We start from the raw sequence: 16,900 nt of genomic DNA on the forward strand, positions 1-16,900 counted from the left end.
TGCTCAAACAACTGGAAAATATTTGCCATAAACTGAGATCCGGGCAGATGGTTTCCCCCAGTGAAATCTTAAGGTGTCCTAGTTAAAAAGCGCCTTCACAGATGGATATAAATATTCCCTCAGGTTCTCACTGCTGGATTAATAAGCAGGTGTTAGAAATAACTGCTTTAGGGTTACATTTTAAGTTGCCAGGGATAAATCATTACAAGCATACAGTAACTTTTGACTTTTGCATGTGTAAAAAAGGCAGCATCAGCCGTTCAATTTCTTTTTGGAGAAGAGATTGTTATGCAAAAGCCGAGTTACGGGGTCAGCAGAGGGATTCCCACACATCAGCACACAGCTGGATGCTTCCTTACACACAAACCCAGCGAGTCCACGCCAAAAGCACACACAAGTATGTGATGCCCTGTACCATATTCCAGAGCTCTGATTTATTTTATTTTGAAGCCTCATGGAAAATGTTGCCCCAAGAGATTCACTTCGTTAAGAGAGATCAGAGAACTTCGCTAAGTGCCAAACTGAAGTTTTGTGTTTGAGAAAGGCCAAGCCCAAGGACTTCAGCTCTACACCAAAAATCCCCAAAACCCTAGGATGAATATAAACCATTATTAACCATAAACTCTTACAAACCATATGAGCTCCAGTTAAGCACTTGTCAGCACCTGGGGTTTCTCATTACAAATCCACTTTCAGTTATTTGGCAAAGTCCACATACAGGAAGGTGCCCGTTTATGTTTATCATCTTCAGCTCAGTAACAAAACAATTTTTTTTCTCCAAAATCCTTCTGACCATTTATCAATTTGAAAAGTTACCACAACCCTTCAGTCCCACATGTGTACGATGGGCTGAATCCTTGGGAAGTAGCTCAGGCTGGGTCTACCACCCCAGTGGGACAGCGATAAATCACAGCCCACAGATGGTTTGGGTTGGGAGGGACCTTAAAGACCATCTCGTTCCAAACCCTTTCCATGGGCAGGGACACCTCCCACCAGCCCAGGTTGCTCCAAGCCCCCTCCAACCTGCCCTTCAACCCCTCCAGGGATGGGGCAGCCACAGCTTCTTGGGGGGGCAACCTGGGCCAGGCTCTCACCACCCTCAGGGGGAAGAATTAATTTCCTCCCAAAATCTCAGGTCCATCTCCTAATTTTTGGTTTAAAACTCTTCCTTCTCCTCCTAGGGCTCCCCTCCTTCATCAAGAGTCCCTCCCCAGCTTTCCTGGAGCCCCTTGAGGGACTGGAAGGAGCTCTAAGGTCTCCCCAGAGCCTTCTATTCCCCAGGCTGAACCCCCCAACTCTCTCAGCAGCCCCCTCCCAGCATCTCCGTGGCCCCCTCTGGATCCATGGTCCCACACCGAACCGATAACGAGCATAGTTTACAATTTTGGATAAAAATATCTAAGTTTAAGAGTTTTACACCCCCCTGCATTAATTCTTAGAGAAGCTGAGGAATGGGGTTTCCCTACGGTGGGTTTTCTTCCCGCCTCTGAGAAATGCTAATTCCCTGCGACTCTTTGGGACGTGGTGGCCACAACCACGGCCCCTTTCGTGCGACACTCGTCGTGACAAAACCCCCTTGTTTGTGCACAGTGCGTGATCTGGGCCAGCCTTCCCCCAGATTACACTCACTTAACTCCCTCAGAGCCAGAGGAAACAGGCAGCCTCCAGGGGCTCAAAGAAAACAACTCCAAAAAAAAGCCAAGGACACCAAGCGAAGAGCCCATCTGCTGCCCGAGGGCACCCTCAACGCCCCAATTAATGACACTGTGGTCATTAAAGCACAATTTTCCTCTTAAAAAATATAACCCACACATGGAAAAGCTAGTTCAAGTTAGGCAGGAGTGTGAATCCAGCAACTCAATAGAGAATAAAAGTGTTCTCTATTCATGTTAGATTAAGCCAAGCATCCACACCAGGTTTTTATGCATATTTTTAATATCATGTCTCTTCTTGCACGGCGTCAGCTGTTCCGAGTGTCCTTGTCCACATAATCCTGAATTTAAAGTTCACTCAATATTTCTGCCTCACAGTAACCCCAGATGCACAGAGGGGGCATTTTAGGACACAAGGAGAAGTACAAATCAGAGAGAAAGGTGATGCCCAAACCTGGGAGTTTTCAGCCATTGTTTCAAGTTTGCGAATGATTATTTTATTCTTTAATTTAACGTGCTCAAATATGTGAAAAAACACTCATGACAAGGTGTAATCTGATCAAATTTCTCTCCTGAAAAACCTTTGAGTGTAATCTTTAGGGCTGTCCCACCAATAAATACCTTTTCTCCTCTCCTGCCCCAACTCGACTATGTGTCACATCTCAGGAGAACGATTGAGCTGCCCTGATCCTGCATTTCAGGTTTGCAACCTTAAATTTTCAGCACATTTTCATATTGTCACGACGAGGGCATCTGCTGAGGGGGTAGAAATCAGGCCGGCACCCGGCTCTGAAACGGAGATATGTTCAGGGGTTACAATTAGGTAGGGATTCTTTCCCTACAGAGACTGGGCAATGCCTACTCCTTCCACCAAGATAAAAAACCTACCCTCTAGTACGACGATTAAGCCGGGCAAAGAGCTCTGCGTGGCCCAGATAAGGACTAAAGCATGAGACAGCAGAGAATTTGAAGCTTGGAGACACTCTGCCATCCCGTCGAACTCATGGGCTGTGTGATGGGATGGAAAGGTGTGTGGCCGGTGAGTCGAGAAGAAAAATAGCCCTAAAAATACAATTACAACTAAGCAAAACTTGTGTGTGGCTCCTCCGAGATCAAACAGCTCCAAGAACTCTTTGTGAATGGAAAAAAATGATTGTTTGCACCCAAGGAGGTGTTGATGAGGGGTCAGGGTGCCGTGGGGACACTGCAGGAATGGGACAGAATTCGGGGTGGCTTTTTAGGAAGGGAATTGCTGAGTCACGGGAGATTGTCCCAAGTGTCAGCCACCACCTCCCCCCCCGGCTCCCAGCCCCCCCAAATCCCTCTTATCTGCTCCCCACACCACAGCACTGAAATCCCAGGATTTTTCTAGTCGCCCGTGCTGTTAACACCCAAAGCACTTTATGCAGCAACAACTAAAAACACCGACCCCACGTTGTCTAATTTCTCTCAAACATCCCACTACAAAGGCAAAATGACAACCTGAAACACCAGTCGCCTCCCAGTTAGGAGTCTGGGGCTTAAATTCATACTGAAAAGCCTAAATTGCTACTGAATTTGTCACATAATCACCTCTCAATCCCAAAACGATGATCACTTTGCTTTTATTTCTATGTGCACCCACATTTTTCCCCCTCCAAAGCCAAGACCCAAACAAAACCCGTGTTTTTCCCCCGAATAAAGTGTGGCAATTAATGCCTTTGAGTGGAAATCATCCTATCTCAGTGTTCTAAATCCAGCTTCCAGACATGACGTCTCATTACGTCGCTATCTACAAGCCTATTTATTTTTTTTTTTGGCAAACAGACAGAAGTTGAATAAATTTGTGTCCTTATGAAAAAAAAAACAACTAATAAAGTCTAATATTTTTATATTTTTGATCCAGTTCAGCCCTCCACTGCTGAGGACAACGGAACAGGCTCTACCAGTGACCTCAGCACCGTGGGTTTGTAGCAGTAGAAGTGTTTGACAACAAGGGAAAGTATATTTATGAGAAACTAGAGAACTTGACAAATGATTAGCAAAACAAAATGATTTCCTCAACGGCAACAAGCTCCCAGGGAGGTTTTGTTGCAGATCAAACGTCCTACGGAGAGTTGGGGGGCCCTTCCACCGAAGCTCTATTCATTCCTGGGCAGGAATTGCCAATCCCTCAAGCTTCACATGAACTTTGCAGCACGTTATTGCTTTATATTCTTTAATAACATCCATCACTGATGATGTCTCAGTGATGTTACCATCATCAGTGATGAAGAAATGAGTTTTCCTCCACGTACAGCACCCCCTTTGCACGATCCTGGCCTCAGATGTTTGTCCACCGAGAGCAGCCGTGAAGCTCCAAATGTAGAAAGAACCCCCCAATCTATCAATCAATCTCATTTATCCTACCAGCTACAAATAAAACTCGCCAACGTCTCGGCGTTTTCCCCGTGGTGAAGATAAACAACGTGTGATCATCTTGAAAATGATAAATACTACAAGGAAAAGTAACAGCTACCTAAAAGGAGTCCCCGGGGGGTGGCTGGAGAATTGATCCTATATTACACGGTTGCTTAAGCAACGCTTTTTACATCCGAGGGCTGCAATAAGCTCCAGGCAGGTTTAGTTCAATAGAGTTTGACTTGGCCACGCTGACAGTTCCCATTTCAGAAAAATGGAGGGAACACACGCCGAGCCGGGCTCCTTCAAGATGGCAGAGTAAGAAATTGAGCAGGAGCCCACACAGCCAGCAAGAACCCCACGGATTCAGACATCTAAACCCCAGCATTTGGCTTAACGAGATCAATCCCAACTTTCCTGCTGCCTGGTGGTTCTCCTCCTGAAGGATGTGCATGGCTGTAAATCCTCCAAGGCACACATTGTTTCCAAGACATTCCCTTCCTCCTGCCTTATGGTTACTGCCTCCCCGAGCCAGAGGATCCTGCAACATGTTTAATACAGTTATTTTTGTCCCCAGCACATTCATCCATTTTAATATCCCCAACCTGATTCCCCCATATGTTATAATCCAAGGCAGACTTCGCAGGCACCGGGCGACTGCAGGGCAGGAGATGAGATGCTGATGTCCTACCTCACCAGGAGCATGTGACAGGCTCCAGAAGAGCTACCCGTGGCCCTCCAGGATGTGACACAATCACAGAATGGTTTGGATTAGAAGGGACCTTAAAGATCATCTCATTCCAACCCCCCTGCCCTGGGCAGGGACACCTCCCACCAGCCCAGGTTGCTCCAAGCCCCCTCCAACCCAGCCTTGAACCCTTCCAGGAGGTGGCAAGAAACCATCATCTATTTTCCCTTTCTTTCCAACATTTTACGTCTAAGGAATATCGATTGCATAGCGTGTGTCACCTTCTGCTCTTCCAAGCTGTAGAAATTAGCTGGCTTTCCTCAATTCTTGCTGATTTCACAGCAAAACAGAGAGGAAGATGATGCAGAATGCAGCCAGGGCTCCAAAACACCGCGTCTGAGCAATGAGGATTCATCATAGCAAAGGGGCCCTGGTGCTTTAAGTGACTACAGCTCAGAGAATGCCTCAGGTCACTTGATGAATGTCAGGTATTTCAACCAAAAATAAAAAAGCTTTTAAGCCCAGCGATGCAACTATTAACTGCCAAGGACCTGGAAGGTGCATCTCGTAAGCACTTGTAACTGTAAAAAATCAAGGTCTCATGGCTCATCACCCTCATTTGTTAAGAGAATCTGAACAACAAATTGCCCATTTCCATTTTCCCTCCTAATAACGGAGAAAGCAAACCAACCTACACCCTTCCAGCACGTCTCCACATCATTTATTGCCGTCGTGTTTTCAGGCATCCCCCTGAATCTCTTGGGGAATCAACAAAGAGCTCTCATTTCTTTCTCCAAGATGAATGGTCTTCAAGCCCAGCCAGAACAGGGCTGCCATCAGGATTCAGCCCTGCCCTGGCATTTGGCTACTCAACGCTTTAGAACCACTCCACACCCCACAGAAACACATCAAATTCACACTAACACTTCCCCTAACTCAGTTCTGACAATAAATAACCTGGAATGTTACACAGGGCAGTTTCTGTCCCAAATTGCTTAAAGAGGAGGAACACGATACCCTTCAGCGGGTGGTGAAACCGCCGAGAAACTCTTCAATATTCTAGTTGGGTGCAAACAAATACTTGTGCATAATTTTATCAAGGCTTAGCTCTAGAAGGACAGCCATTTGTTTAGCTGTTAAGAGGGAAAAGATAATGTAATGTTTGGCTTTCTAACACGGGACATGTCTTAAGTGAACAGTCCTGAAGCTAATTACACCTCGGAGGCCAACGACACCAAGAACAGATCGAGCTGAAATCTCCAAGACAAACCTCTATATTTCTGTGTCATCAGGCCTTCCAGATGTTGGCAGAACCCCTGTGTGTAAACCAACAGGCACGAAATAAATTAAAAAGAGGTCTGACAACGCATCAGACTTTTATCTATTCATTTTTAAAGCATGAAACAGATGCAGTGAAAACGGGCATCATCTCTGCTTTCAGCGCCGGTCGTTACCTTCAGCGCAGCATTACTCACCTGAACCCATAATTCAATTAGAAGGGGAGGTTTGTTACAGAACAAACAGGAAAAATAAAAACAACAGAGATATGATGGCCCAAGGCACCCAGCTTCTAGAATTGACAAGGTCTAGATCCAACAAAAGAGATATGATGGCCCAAGGCTCCCAGCTTCTAGAATTGACAAGGTCTAGATCATTGATGGAGGGAGGGAAAAAGTGGGCAGACTGGGAAGGTGCACAAGGCTGTAAACTATGGCAACCGTACCTCAGGAAAGCTGAAGTTGAAAAAAAAATCCACTTATTTACCAAAAAAATAAGTAAATCTTTAGAATTTAGCTAGTTTTTGGAACAATAAATTATGTTTTAAAGAAATTGCCTCTACACCATCACAGATTTCTCCTAAACTTCAGGCAGCCATTCCCGAATTCAATCCCCACTGATGCTGTTGAAGTAGCAATGAGAGATCCCTGGGGATGTAATACCTAGGAATGGATAAATTACTGAATTCTACCCCAAGCAAGGCCTCTCTCCCTGTGGGAGGACTCAGCAGGACAGAGCCCGATGGGCCTGGAAAACTGCAGCAAGTGTGTGCTCCTCCAGTTCTGAGGATAAAACAGGAGAGGCTGGAGCAGCACCAACACCTTTCCTACCACAGTGGGAGAACGAGTCACTCCTGTTTCTCTTCCCCTTTTTATTTCTATGTCACAGCTACTACACCCCACTTCAGCAACCGCACGTTTCTAACCTCTCTTTGGCAGAACTGCACGTTCCTCACATATTTGAGGGCTTTTTGGATGGCAAAGGTTGGCCATTTCCTAACGAGCAGCGACCGGGAAATTAGGAAACCACGAGGACAACGCACGCACGGGACCAGGGTTGGATACACGGCCTCGGGAAATCTGCCATCGTTTGGATGAGCCAAACCTCCCCAAAATCTCTTCTACCTGTCGATAACACATCACAGAGAGAAAGGATGTTGGGGGTGTTGGTGGACACTTGGCTGAACATGAGCCAGCAGTGTGTGTGCCCAGGTGGCCAAGAAGGCCACCAGCATCCTGGCCTGTGTCAGGAACAGCGTGGGGAGTAGGGCCCGAGAGGTGATTGTCCCCCTGTACTCGGCACTGGTGAGGCCTCACCTCGAGTACTGTGTCCAGTTTTGGGCCCCCTACCATAAAAAAGACATTGAGGGGCTGGAGCGGGTCCAGAGAAGGGCGACAAAGCTGGTGAGGGGTCTGGAGAATAAGTCTGATGAGGAGAGGCTGAGGGAGCTGGGGGTGTTCAGCCTGGAGAAGAGGAGGCTGAGGGGAGACCTTATTGCTCTCTCCAACTCCCTGAAAGGAGGGTGTAGAGAGATGGGGGTCGGTCTCTTTTCTCAAGTCACAGGCGACAGGACAAGAGGAAATGGCCTCAAGTTGCCCCAGGGCATAGGCTGGGACCAAGGTCACTGCAATTCTCGCTGTGAAAGCAGTGATTTTCACATTATTAGGATTAACATTACGATTCTGATATCTCTAGGAGTGAATAAAGTTCTAGAGAACAAACAGAATCGGACTTTGCATAATTTGAAAAACACTTCTTACACCCTTGATGGTCATTTTAGGAGGAGACAGGCCGTTCTGTGGCTCAAAATTACAAAGTGGGGCAACAGGCACCACAGTTCTTTGCCCGTGTGGGTCCGGGGAGGTCAGGGCAGATCAGAAGCTCCGTCACCACACGATGGGAGCAGGAGCTGGAGCTACAGAACCAGGCTCTTCTCTAAACAGCACTGTCAGTGTTGGGAGGGATTAGTTTTGATTTGTTTAGATAGCAGGATAACCCCTGCAGGGCCCCACTTCAGAGGAGCACACAAAAACCAGTAACACACCTCTTCTGAGAGTTTTAACCAAGTGATATTATTTTTTTTTCCTTTGAACTCTAGGAAGAACAGCTCATTTACAATATTATCTGAACGAAAATTGCTTCTCAGGACACAGATGCTCCTGCTTGCTTTATGTTCGGTGACAGAGGAGGGAAAAAGAAAGCTTCAGCATTGCCTCTTCCCACCACATTCAGGACATGGAAGAGAAGGGAAGGAGTCTTATGGGCCAGGGAGAAAAATTCAGGCAATTGCACTACCGGGCAAGGTAGCCACAGTGAAACAAGCTGACTTCCAGATTTCTGGGTCTCATCTTCTCTAACAGAGGTAACAGACAACTTTGAGGGCACAAGCTTTGCAGAAGAAGCCACCTTCAGGTACAAGAATCGATCCCACACACCAAGGCACTGTGAGGAAGAAGTGTTTTACCCAAACAGGAATAAACTACCAAAAAAACCCCAACAACTCAAAGTCAAGCCTGACCAGACAGGGCCACAGGAGGCGTGGGGCATGTGAATTTGTTTGGGACACAAAGCTGTGCTCTGAGGTGATGGCTCAGGAGAAAGGAGAAGCCTCCCAAAGACCCTGAAACCTCTGGAAATCATATAAAATACTAAAGCTACTACAGGAGTGCTCAAACTCACCATCCAGAAACAGCAAAATAATCCCAGGAGTGCTCGAACTCACCATCCAGAAACAGCAAAATAATCCAAGCTCTGCAAATCACCTTCAACTTACTGGTTAAACTAGTGTCAGATACGGACATTATCAAGTGCTAGAGGAGAAACAACAGGATAAGTATTTTCCAGGACAATGTCCTTGGACTCTAACTCCTGTAATCGCTGTGTTCACAAACACTCTGAACTGGTAACACGAGGGCACCGGGCTTTCAGATGGGAATTCAACCAAAACACTTCCACGATGCAGCAATAACATCCCAGTCCAACAGGAATATAATAAAGGGAGAATAATTAAGGCAGAATGATGGGCTGTGGAATAAGCCACGTAAAAGGCGCGTTCAAGAACCCTTCATTACAGAAAGTGCCACCGCAGGACAGACAGAAATCCTTTGCATATCTAGAGTTGTGAGTCCACAGGGTATAAAGATGCAAAGCTCATTTTACTGGCGATAAAAGGGATGAAAAGGACTTAAAGATGATCCTGAAATAGCAAAAAAATGGAGGCTATTTCTTTTATAAACTGATTTTACAACATGAGAAAACGCCTAGTCTGCTGGTAATCCCACTACAAGGTGAGGGGACTGAATGATTCTTCTCAACTAAGAAGAACCTTTCTGATGATTTTACCTAATTGGTGATCAGATTTGTTGGACATCAGGTAGATGGACTGAAGATAGACACGACAGACTTTTCTCCCACTGTCAAAGTGGGAGAGAAATCTTCACAGAGTTCAAGAAAAAATATTTTAAAAAAAATAATATAAAATCTTGGTTTACAGAATTCATCCAGCTCCCTATTACAAGAAATCAAACGAAGACACTATGCAAGCCAGCAAAGTAGTCACCTGGAACAGGCAGGTAAGGACACAATTTGCCTGGCTCATTCTTGTAAATACTTTCTTGTTTGACTCTCGTTCTTGTGTTGTTCTTAAGAAATTATACACAAATACTGAAACAATACGTTAAAAGGAGAACTTTCTCGTTCCTGTGTTGTTCTTAAGAAATTATACACGAATACTGAAACAATACGTTAAAAGGAGAACTGGACAACCAAATTTTACAAGTTCAGCTAGAAACCCACAATTGCACTTTATCAAGCTGCTGCAAGGAAAAAGAAGTTCTTTTACACTACATAGTCTGTTTGATCTCAAACAAGGGAAAAGGGGAGAAGGCGAGGAAAAAGAAGTTCTCTTACACTATATAGTCTGTGTGAATGATCTCAAACAAGGGAAAAGGGGAGAAGGCAGTCTTTTAAAAGTTGAAATGTGTTTTTCCCCTTGTAAAACATAACTTCTTTTTTGCTCTCAAGCTGGGTGTGGATTTACATGCAAGGCTGGTACCAGGTAAGCCCCACAAGGTTTAACCAGCATCACTGCCCTGGGTACCATGGCACGATGCCCAGCCTGGCACTAGGGTTCTCCTGCCCTGTGCCCACCTGCAACACAGGCAAAACTGCAAAAGACACAGCCCAGAGCAGCTAAAAACAAGAAAAGAACACATCACACAGCACAATCACTGGCCAACTGCACCCAAAACCTGTTTAAATTGTCAAAGAGCTGCTAAAAAATACTCCTTGTTCACAGCAGTCAACTCTTGCGTGTTATTTTTCTGAAGTGCAGCCCATTTTTCAGCCTGGAAATCACTTCTGATTTCCAGAGCAGGACAAGAGGCAAGGGGAGATGGAAGAGAAGGCTCAGAGTATCAAAGCACATTTATCACGGAGATCTTACATCACCCAATATTCAGAGTGTGCCACCAGTAAGATGTCGAGCAGCAGAGCATAAAGCTGATGTTTTATCCCGACCACACCAGGGCAACGAGGTGCCCAGCAGCAAACCATTACTGGAGTTAGCAGGGAGCGTGAATAAACTTCACATTTTGTCCTTAATGAGAAACAAAAGCAAAAATGTCAAGCTTCTGCTGTGATATTTTCTGGGTGAGTTAGCAACTCCCTTCCAACAGTACCTTTTAGAACTAGTAATAGGAGAAATAGCCAACAAGAACACCACCATCGTCACCAACTGTGGATTCAGTGAGTGACAGAGCCTGAAAGACACATTTAATTAAAACTCATCCCTCTAAGAAGGTCTAAATCCCAGATTCCTTGCACAATCAGAACAGGGAGATCCCAAAACGAGCCAAAAAGGACCTACCACCCGCTAATTGCCCAATCAGTGGGCTCTGACTTAAGGCTGTGAAGAAAAAAAATCCACTTTATCGTGTTAACACTTGGGTGTGTAACAATTTCCAGCTTGACCTAAAAAATAAAGACATTTTCAGGTGGTTTTCTCCCAGGACAGCAAACCCACTATCGAGAAAAAGCCAGCTGTACCAAAGTTGGATGAGCAAAGAAATAACAAACCCCTTCTTGCAAATCAGAGCTGAGGTTCCCAGTATCACCATCACACAAAAGGCCAAGGATGCACAAGTATTAATTACGCCAAGAAAAACAATAGTGACCCCACACACAAATGACACTGGTCACTCTTAAAAAAAAAAAACAGATTCTTACATCTAAGCCACAGAACAGTATCAGCGGAAAAGTATCGCAAATGATAAATGCCTTCTTGAAACCACAGCTTAGAAGCAGGAAGACAAAAATTACACTTTTGCTGGCCGTTTTTTAAGTAGTAAAAATGCAACTTTTCGACCTTTGCTTTAGTAGGCCTGAGCCCTATAAAGTCACAAAACACAACCATGCTGCCCAAAACCAAGGGCAACAAGACATTATTAACAGTAATAGAGTTCTTGAGCTACAGAGCAGTCAGTGTTCTCTTAAAATGATTAAAAACGAACAAATCCTCCTTAATTGTATTAGCCCTGGCTACTCCAGGGAGCACAGCTCGGTGGCTACAGCGGGGAGAGGAGAGCAGCCACCCAGGAGAGGGCTCACAGCCCCGACGTGTTCCTCTCCGGTGGAACAGGCACCTGGCTCATGCCAAACTCAGCATCACCTTCCCCCTCGGTGACACACAAGTTTTGAGACCTCAAGTGAACTATTATGGGTAAAATTCTAACTTAAACACACAGCAGTAGCTCCAGCTCACTGAATTAATCAACAAAATCTTCCCACTGGCTTCAGTAAGTCCAGGATTTCAGCCCAAGCCCTTCTCTTGGCCCATAACGAAGCCACCACGTTCTCCTTTCCCATCTGTCCTCTTCCAAACATCATCCTCTGGAGGAGAACCTGGGTCTGCTGCCAGGAGATGGGAGCTGGACACCTTACCTTCTACCTAAGGGACCTCTAAAGTCCACTCCAGATGTCGGCTGGGGGACTGGAAATAAAACTCCTGGTGGTGGAGTCCCCGGAGCTGAAAAAGAGCCTTCACTTTTTTTTTTTTTGTTTGTTTCCCCACGACAAAGTTTGGCTGGAGAAATCTTGAGATGTGGATCTGTGATTCTACACCTCCACCTTCCAGCTCTGAAGACCTTCTGCAACTGTGGTGCTGAGCAGCCAAACGGCACAGTTTAAACAAAACCAAAAAAAAAAAGCCTAATTTGCAAAAGAAATATGGCCAGTTCTATTTTTAGTCGAAGCAGCGTTTCCCCCTCCCCAGGTCCCAAGTGCTCCCTTGGGCTGTTCTGAGATAAACCCAAGTCTTTAATTAGAGCTTTCCACCAGTCCAATGACACGGGGAAGGTAAAAGGTTGAATTAAAACAAAAGAAAAAGTAGTATTCTGAGCGATTTGGAGTCGGGCAGCAGGTTCCAGCGTGACTCTTTTACCAAGTGCAAGGTTATTGAGATATCAAATGGGAAACACGCAGCCAGTCTCCAGGGTTTCCTCCGGAGTGAGCTGAATGTTATACATCTCTACAGCCAAATTAGATTTTGCATTTGAGCCAAAACAACGTCGTTTAGAACACAGCAAACACATCAGAAACAAAAAATATTGGGGTCCTATTAGGGACGGGGAAGGAATTGCCGTAGGAAATAGCCTCCAGACAACAAGTTGTGTGTGTTCCCCCCCAGCACAAAGGAGCCACCAACACCAGTGAGAAAATCCCTGTGTCCATCCTCACACAGAATCACAGAATCTTCTAGGTTGGAAAGGACCTTAAAGATCATCTTGTCCAACCGTCAACCCGACTGACAAAAATAGACACCCACACAACAAACAAGGAGCATCATCACTAAACCAGACCTCCCAGCACTACATCAACCCGGCTTTTGAACACCTCCAGGGATGGGGCCTCAACCCCCTCCCTGGGCAGCCCATTCCAAGGGCTGAGAACCCTTTCAGTGACAAAATTTTTCCTAATATCCAGCCTGAACCTCCCCTGGGGCAACTTGAGGCCATTTCCTCTCGTCCTGTCGCCTGTGACTTGAGAAAAGAGACCGACCCCCATCTCTCTACACCCTCCTTTCAGGGAGTTGGAGAGAGCAATAAGGTCTCCCCTCAGCCTCCTCTTCTCCAGGCTGAACACCCCCAGCTCCCTCAGCCTCTCCTCATCAGACTTACTCTCCAGACCCCTCACCATCTTTGTCACCCTTCTCTGGACCCGCTCCAGCCCCTCAATGTCTTTTTTATGGTAGGGGGCCCAAAACTGGACACAGCACTCAAGGTGAGGCCTCACCAGTGCCCAGTACAGGGGGACAATCACCTCTCGGGCTCTACTCCCCACGCTGTTCCTGACACAGGCCAGGATGCTGGTGGCCTTCTTGGCCACCTGGGCACACACACTGCTGGCTCAACACGGAGGGACCTGTTTCTGCAAACGCCCAGCACGAGGTGGACATGACACCAGAGCATCGCTCAAACACGCTTTTATACGATGTTTTTTTGTTTTTTTTTTAATTCCACCGAGCTTCCTCCCCAACTCTGTTGAGATAACCAGCACGAGGTGGACGTGACACCAGAGCATCACTCAAACATGCTTTCATACGATGGGTTTTTTTGTTTTGTTTTGTTTTTTTTTATTCTACCGAGCTTCCTCCCCAACTCTGTTGAGATAAAAGCCACCACCTCTGCCCACCCGGTGCATCTGGAGGCCCCAGCACAGCCCCTGAACCTGCAACAGACACACAAACTCCAAACGGGGAACTTTTCCAGCCTGGAGCCAAGCGCCCTCAGCTCATTTAACAGTTTAAAAAAAAAGATGGAAAACTCTGTGCCAATCTCTGGGATTTGAAAAACCCAGCCCTGAACCTAAAATCAGATAGCAGGGAAGCAAATCACAGGATGCAATTTCCTTTTTAGATGGCAGATTTCTTATTTTTTTATTATTACAAGTAGCCTCCTCAGCACCTGCCTCGTTCCTCTCACGGGCCCAAATTTCTTCCATTTAAAATGAAGTTTAAAACTACTGAGAAGAGACAATAATGTGTCACATCGAAGTGACAACAATTTCTAATCAGAGCCACGTTTTGGTTTGTTTTTTTTTTTAAATTCAAATGAAACATTCAGTACACAGAGTCTCAGAATTCATCATCATCATCCTGCAACAAACGCTCTCCCCCAGGAATATTCACATTCACTAAGTGCATCCCATTTTCGGGCAGCAGGAGGGAAAACATCTAAAGGACAAGGAAAGTGGAAGAAAAACAATGATGACATAAATCTGTTTCCAAAAAGGGGGGGGTGAGGGGAAGGAGACTCATTTTCCCCACAAAGCAAGTTTAAGTGATGCTTACAACACCTGGAAGAGAAATATTCATTCAAAACAAGGTCACACGAGCTTTTTGAGAAGTGGAGAAGTTGGAGCAAAGCGATTTGCTTTGAGACTTCTTTCCAGCCCCACAAAAATCATCTGATTCTCTCTCCTCCCATATCAGTATCACTGCAGCCTTTGTTTCCAGCCACTGAACAGTCCCCCCCCTTGACCAGCAGCTCGAGGAAAGCACCACAGCCAGCTTCAGCCACACGATTCCAACAACAAAACGGGTGGGTTCGCTCACAATTTGCATTATGATTATTTTTTTAAAGATGAAAACCTGATATTCGCTTTCAACACGGCCTGAAAAGTTTGTCTTCACCCTTGCTGTTGCTCCATATTGCAAAGTAAATAACTTCAGGGCAGATGCAGCCTATAAATAATGGGGTTTGTGCTCGATTGGGTACAAACACACCGGGTACAACTCCAGGAAGTTCCTCTGCGAACATAGAACACCTGAACCAAAACTCTCCTGAAGCAGCAGCAAGACTTTCCCAACCTGCTAAACCCTCCCAGCTTTTGACAGCCAGTTATTTATTCACAAATCCCCCTTTCCATTAAAACAGGACCAACTCCCACAGCATATGCCATAAAACCAACTCTTTCAATTATTCACACGGATAATCACCATCTCCCCGCGACGCTGGATAACTCAATAACCACCCTGTTAAAGGAACGTCACGTTTGATCGGGGAATCTCTCTGCAACTTGGCTCAAATCATCTCCAAAAGACCGGCGTTTCGAGCTACGGAAAGCCCTCTCACCAAGTTTTTAATTTATTAATAAAAGCCACTACTTCCCTCAGCCACAAAAATCCAGAGTTTTGGAGGGAATCTCACACTCTGCTTGGGGAAGGAAAGCTCCTCAGAGCTACTGCTTCTGCCTGGACCTGAGAGAAGAAAAGAGAATAAAAAAAACCCCAAGCAAATCCTGTCCAGTTACAGCAGGTAACGATTTTGTCAACTATATTTGTCCCGAGCTGCAGGTGCCTCAACCCTCTTTGCAAATCACTTTTCCTCCCAGAGGAACATCTTCCGAGCCTTTGCCGTTAAACTTTAACTACCCAACTCGAACCACAGCAACTGCGACCCCGCTCTTAACGGGCTCCAACTCCCATTTGCTCAATTCAATATTTAACAAAGGAAAGCAGGGTAGGAAGCAGAGCTTTAAAGCAACAAGAGCAGCTCTTTCCCCCCGCCGCCGGTGTCAAACCGCAGGCTGAGTCTGAAAGGCAGGGCTCCACTCCCCGCAAACGAATTCAGAGTTTCTTCAGGAAATTTAGAGCCTGTGAATTGTTTAATAATGCAGTAATTCCTCTCCTCCCCTGAGATTACCCGAGAGACATTTGCCAACAACCTTGCCAGACAACCTGCGAGCTGCACGGCTCTGCTGTGAGTTAATAAACTGCTCACCCTTGTGGTCCACGACGGTACCATGCGAAGAATATATTTATTTCCAAGTTCCATAGGTAATATGTAACTACCAGTGTCATTACAGTTTAGCCAGGCTTTTGGCCACCACGCAAATCCTCTGCAGGCTTAACTAAAATATTATGCAAAAAAAGAAAAACAAACCAAACCCAAACAAACCCCCACTCACCGTTTCCCCCCAGCTGGGCCTATTTTTACTAATTCTGTTGGTGACAGCACTGGGTTCTTGAGCAGGTTTTCCATCCTACCACACCAACCTGACTCGGTTACAGCCACTGGCACCTTCCATTTGCTTCTCAGCTCCTGCCCACGACAGCAAACATCCAGGCAGGGGGTTGTTTTTTAACGCCAACCAAACCCAGTTTAACTCCAAGGCCAAGCCTCGCTGCAAAATAAAACACTGGGGGGAAGCAAGGACGCAAAACCCCCAGAGCTGGGGGGGCTGCGGGGGCTGCAGAGACACCGGGAGAGACGGGGAATGGGGGGGTCTCCTTCCTCCAGGTGTTTGCTAGAAAACTCCACAGGGGCGGCCGGGAGGCCTGGCCGGTAAACACCGCCGGCTTCCCCCCCCGTTGAAGTCGCCCTCCCGGCGGAGACAAGCCTGACACGGGCCCGGAGGAGGAGGAGGATGCCGCGCCGCCGGCCCAACAAGGCCGCTCGCCCCCGCGCCCGCCATGCCAGCACCGGGGTGGGGAGTGGGGATCCATCAGCGGCGGCGCCTCACACCGCGCCGGGTCAGGCTTCACCGGGCCGGAGCAGGCCTCACCGGAGAGGCCTGGCCTATCCGTGCCGGGCCGGGCCTCGGTTGTTGAGGGGGGGGGGAAACACGGGTAGGCCCGACCCCGGCAACCCGGGGCGGGGAGTAAGAGGTCTCGTCTCGTCCCGCCCTTCTTCCCTCCACACACACACACATATATATATATATATATATATACACACACACCCTCCTCCTCCTCCTTCTTCTCTCACCTGCACATGATCCGCCATTTTGCTCCATTCATGCTCCGCTCCCTCCGCCTCTCGCCGAGGCACGGCACGCGCCCGCCCGCCGCCGCGCGCCGCCGGCCCCCGCCTCCTCCCGCCTTCTTCTTCTTCTTCTTCCTCTT

At 46.8% G+C, this 16,900-nt stretch overlaps 1 protein-coding gene across 1 annotated transcript in view; it reads right to left on the reverse strand.

Moving 5' to 3' along the window:
- Positions 1-16,892, reverse strand: part of XPO7 (exportin 7) — a 76,429-nt gene extending 59,537 nt beyond the window's left edge. Inside the window, exon 1 of the mRNA XM_014958420.1 lies at positions 16,764-16,892. Coding sequence (XP_014813906.1) covers positions 16,764-16,781 — 18 coding nt within the window. The 5' untranslated portion in view covers positions 16,782-16,892. The remainder of the gene's footprint in view (positions 1-16,763) is intronic.
- Between the last annotated feature and the right edge of the window lie 8 nt (positions 16,893-16,900).

The sequence above is a fragment of the Calidris pugnax genome, unplaced genomic scaffold (assembly GCF_001431845.1).
Source record: "Calidris pugnax isolate Ruff unplaced genomic scaffold, ASM143184v1 scaffold280, whole genome shotgun sequence".
In the NCBI taxonomy this organism is placed as follows: domain Eukaryota; kingdom Metazoa; phylum Chordata; class Aves; order Charadriiformes; family Scolopacidae; genus Calidris; species Calidris pugnax.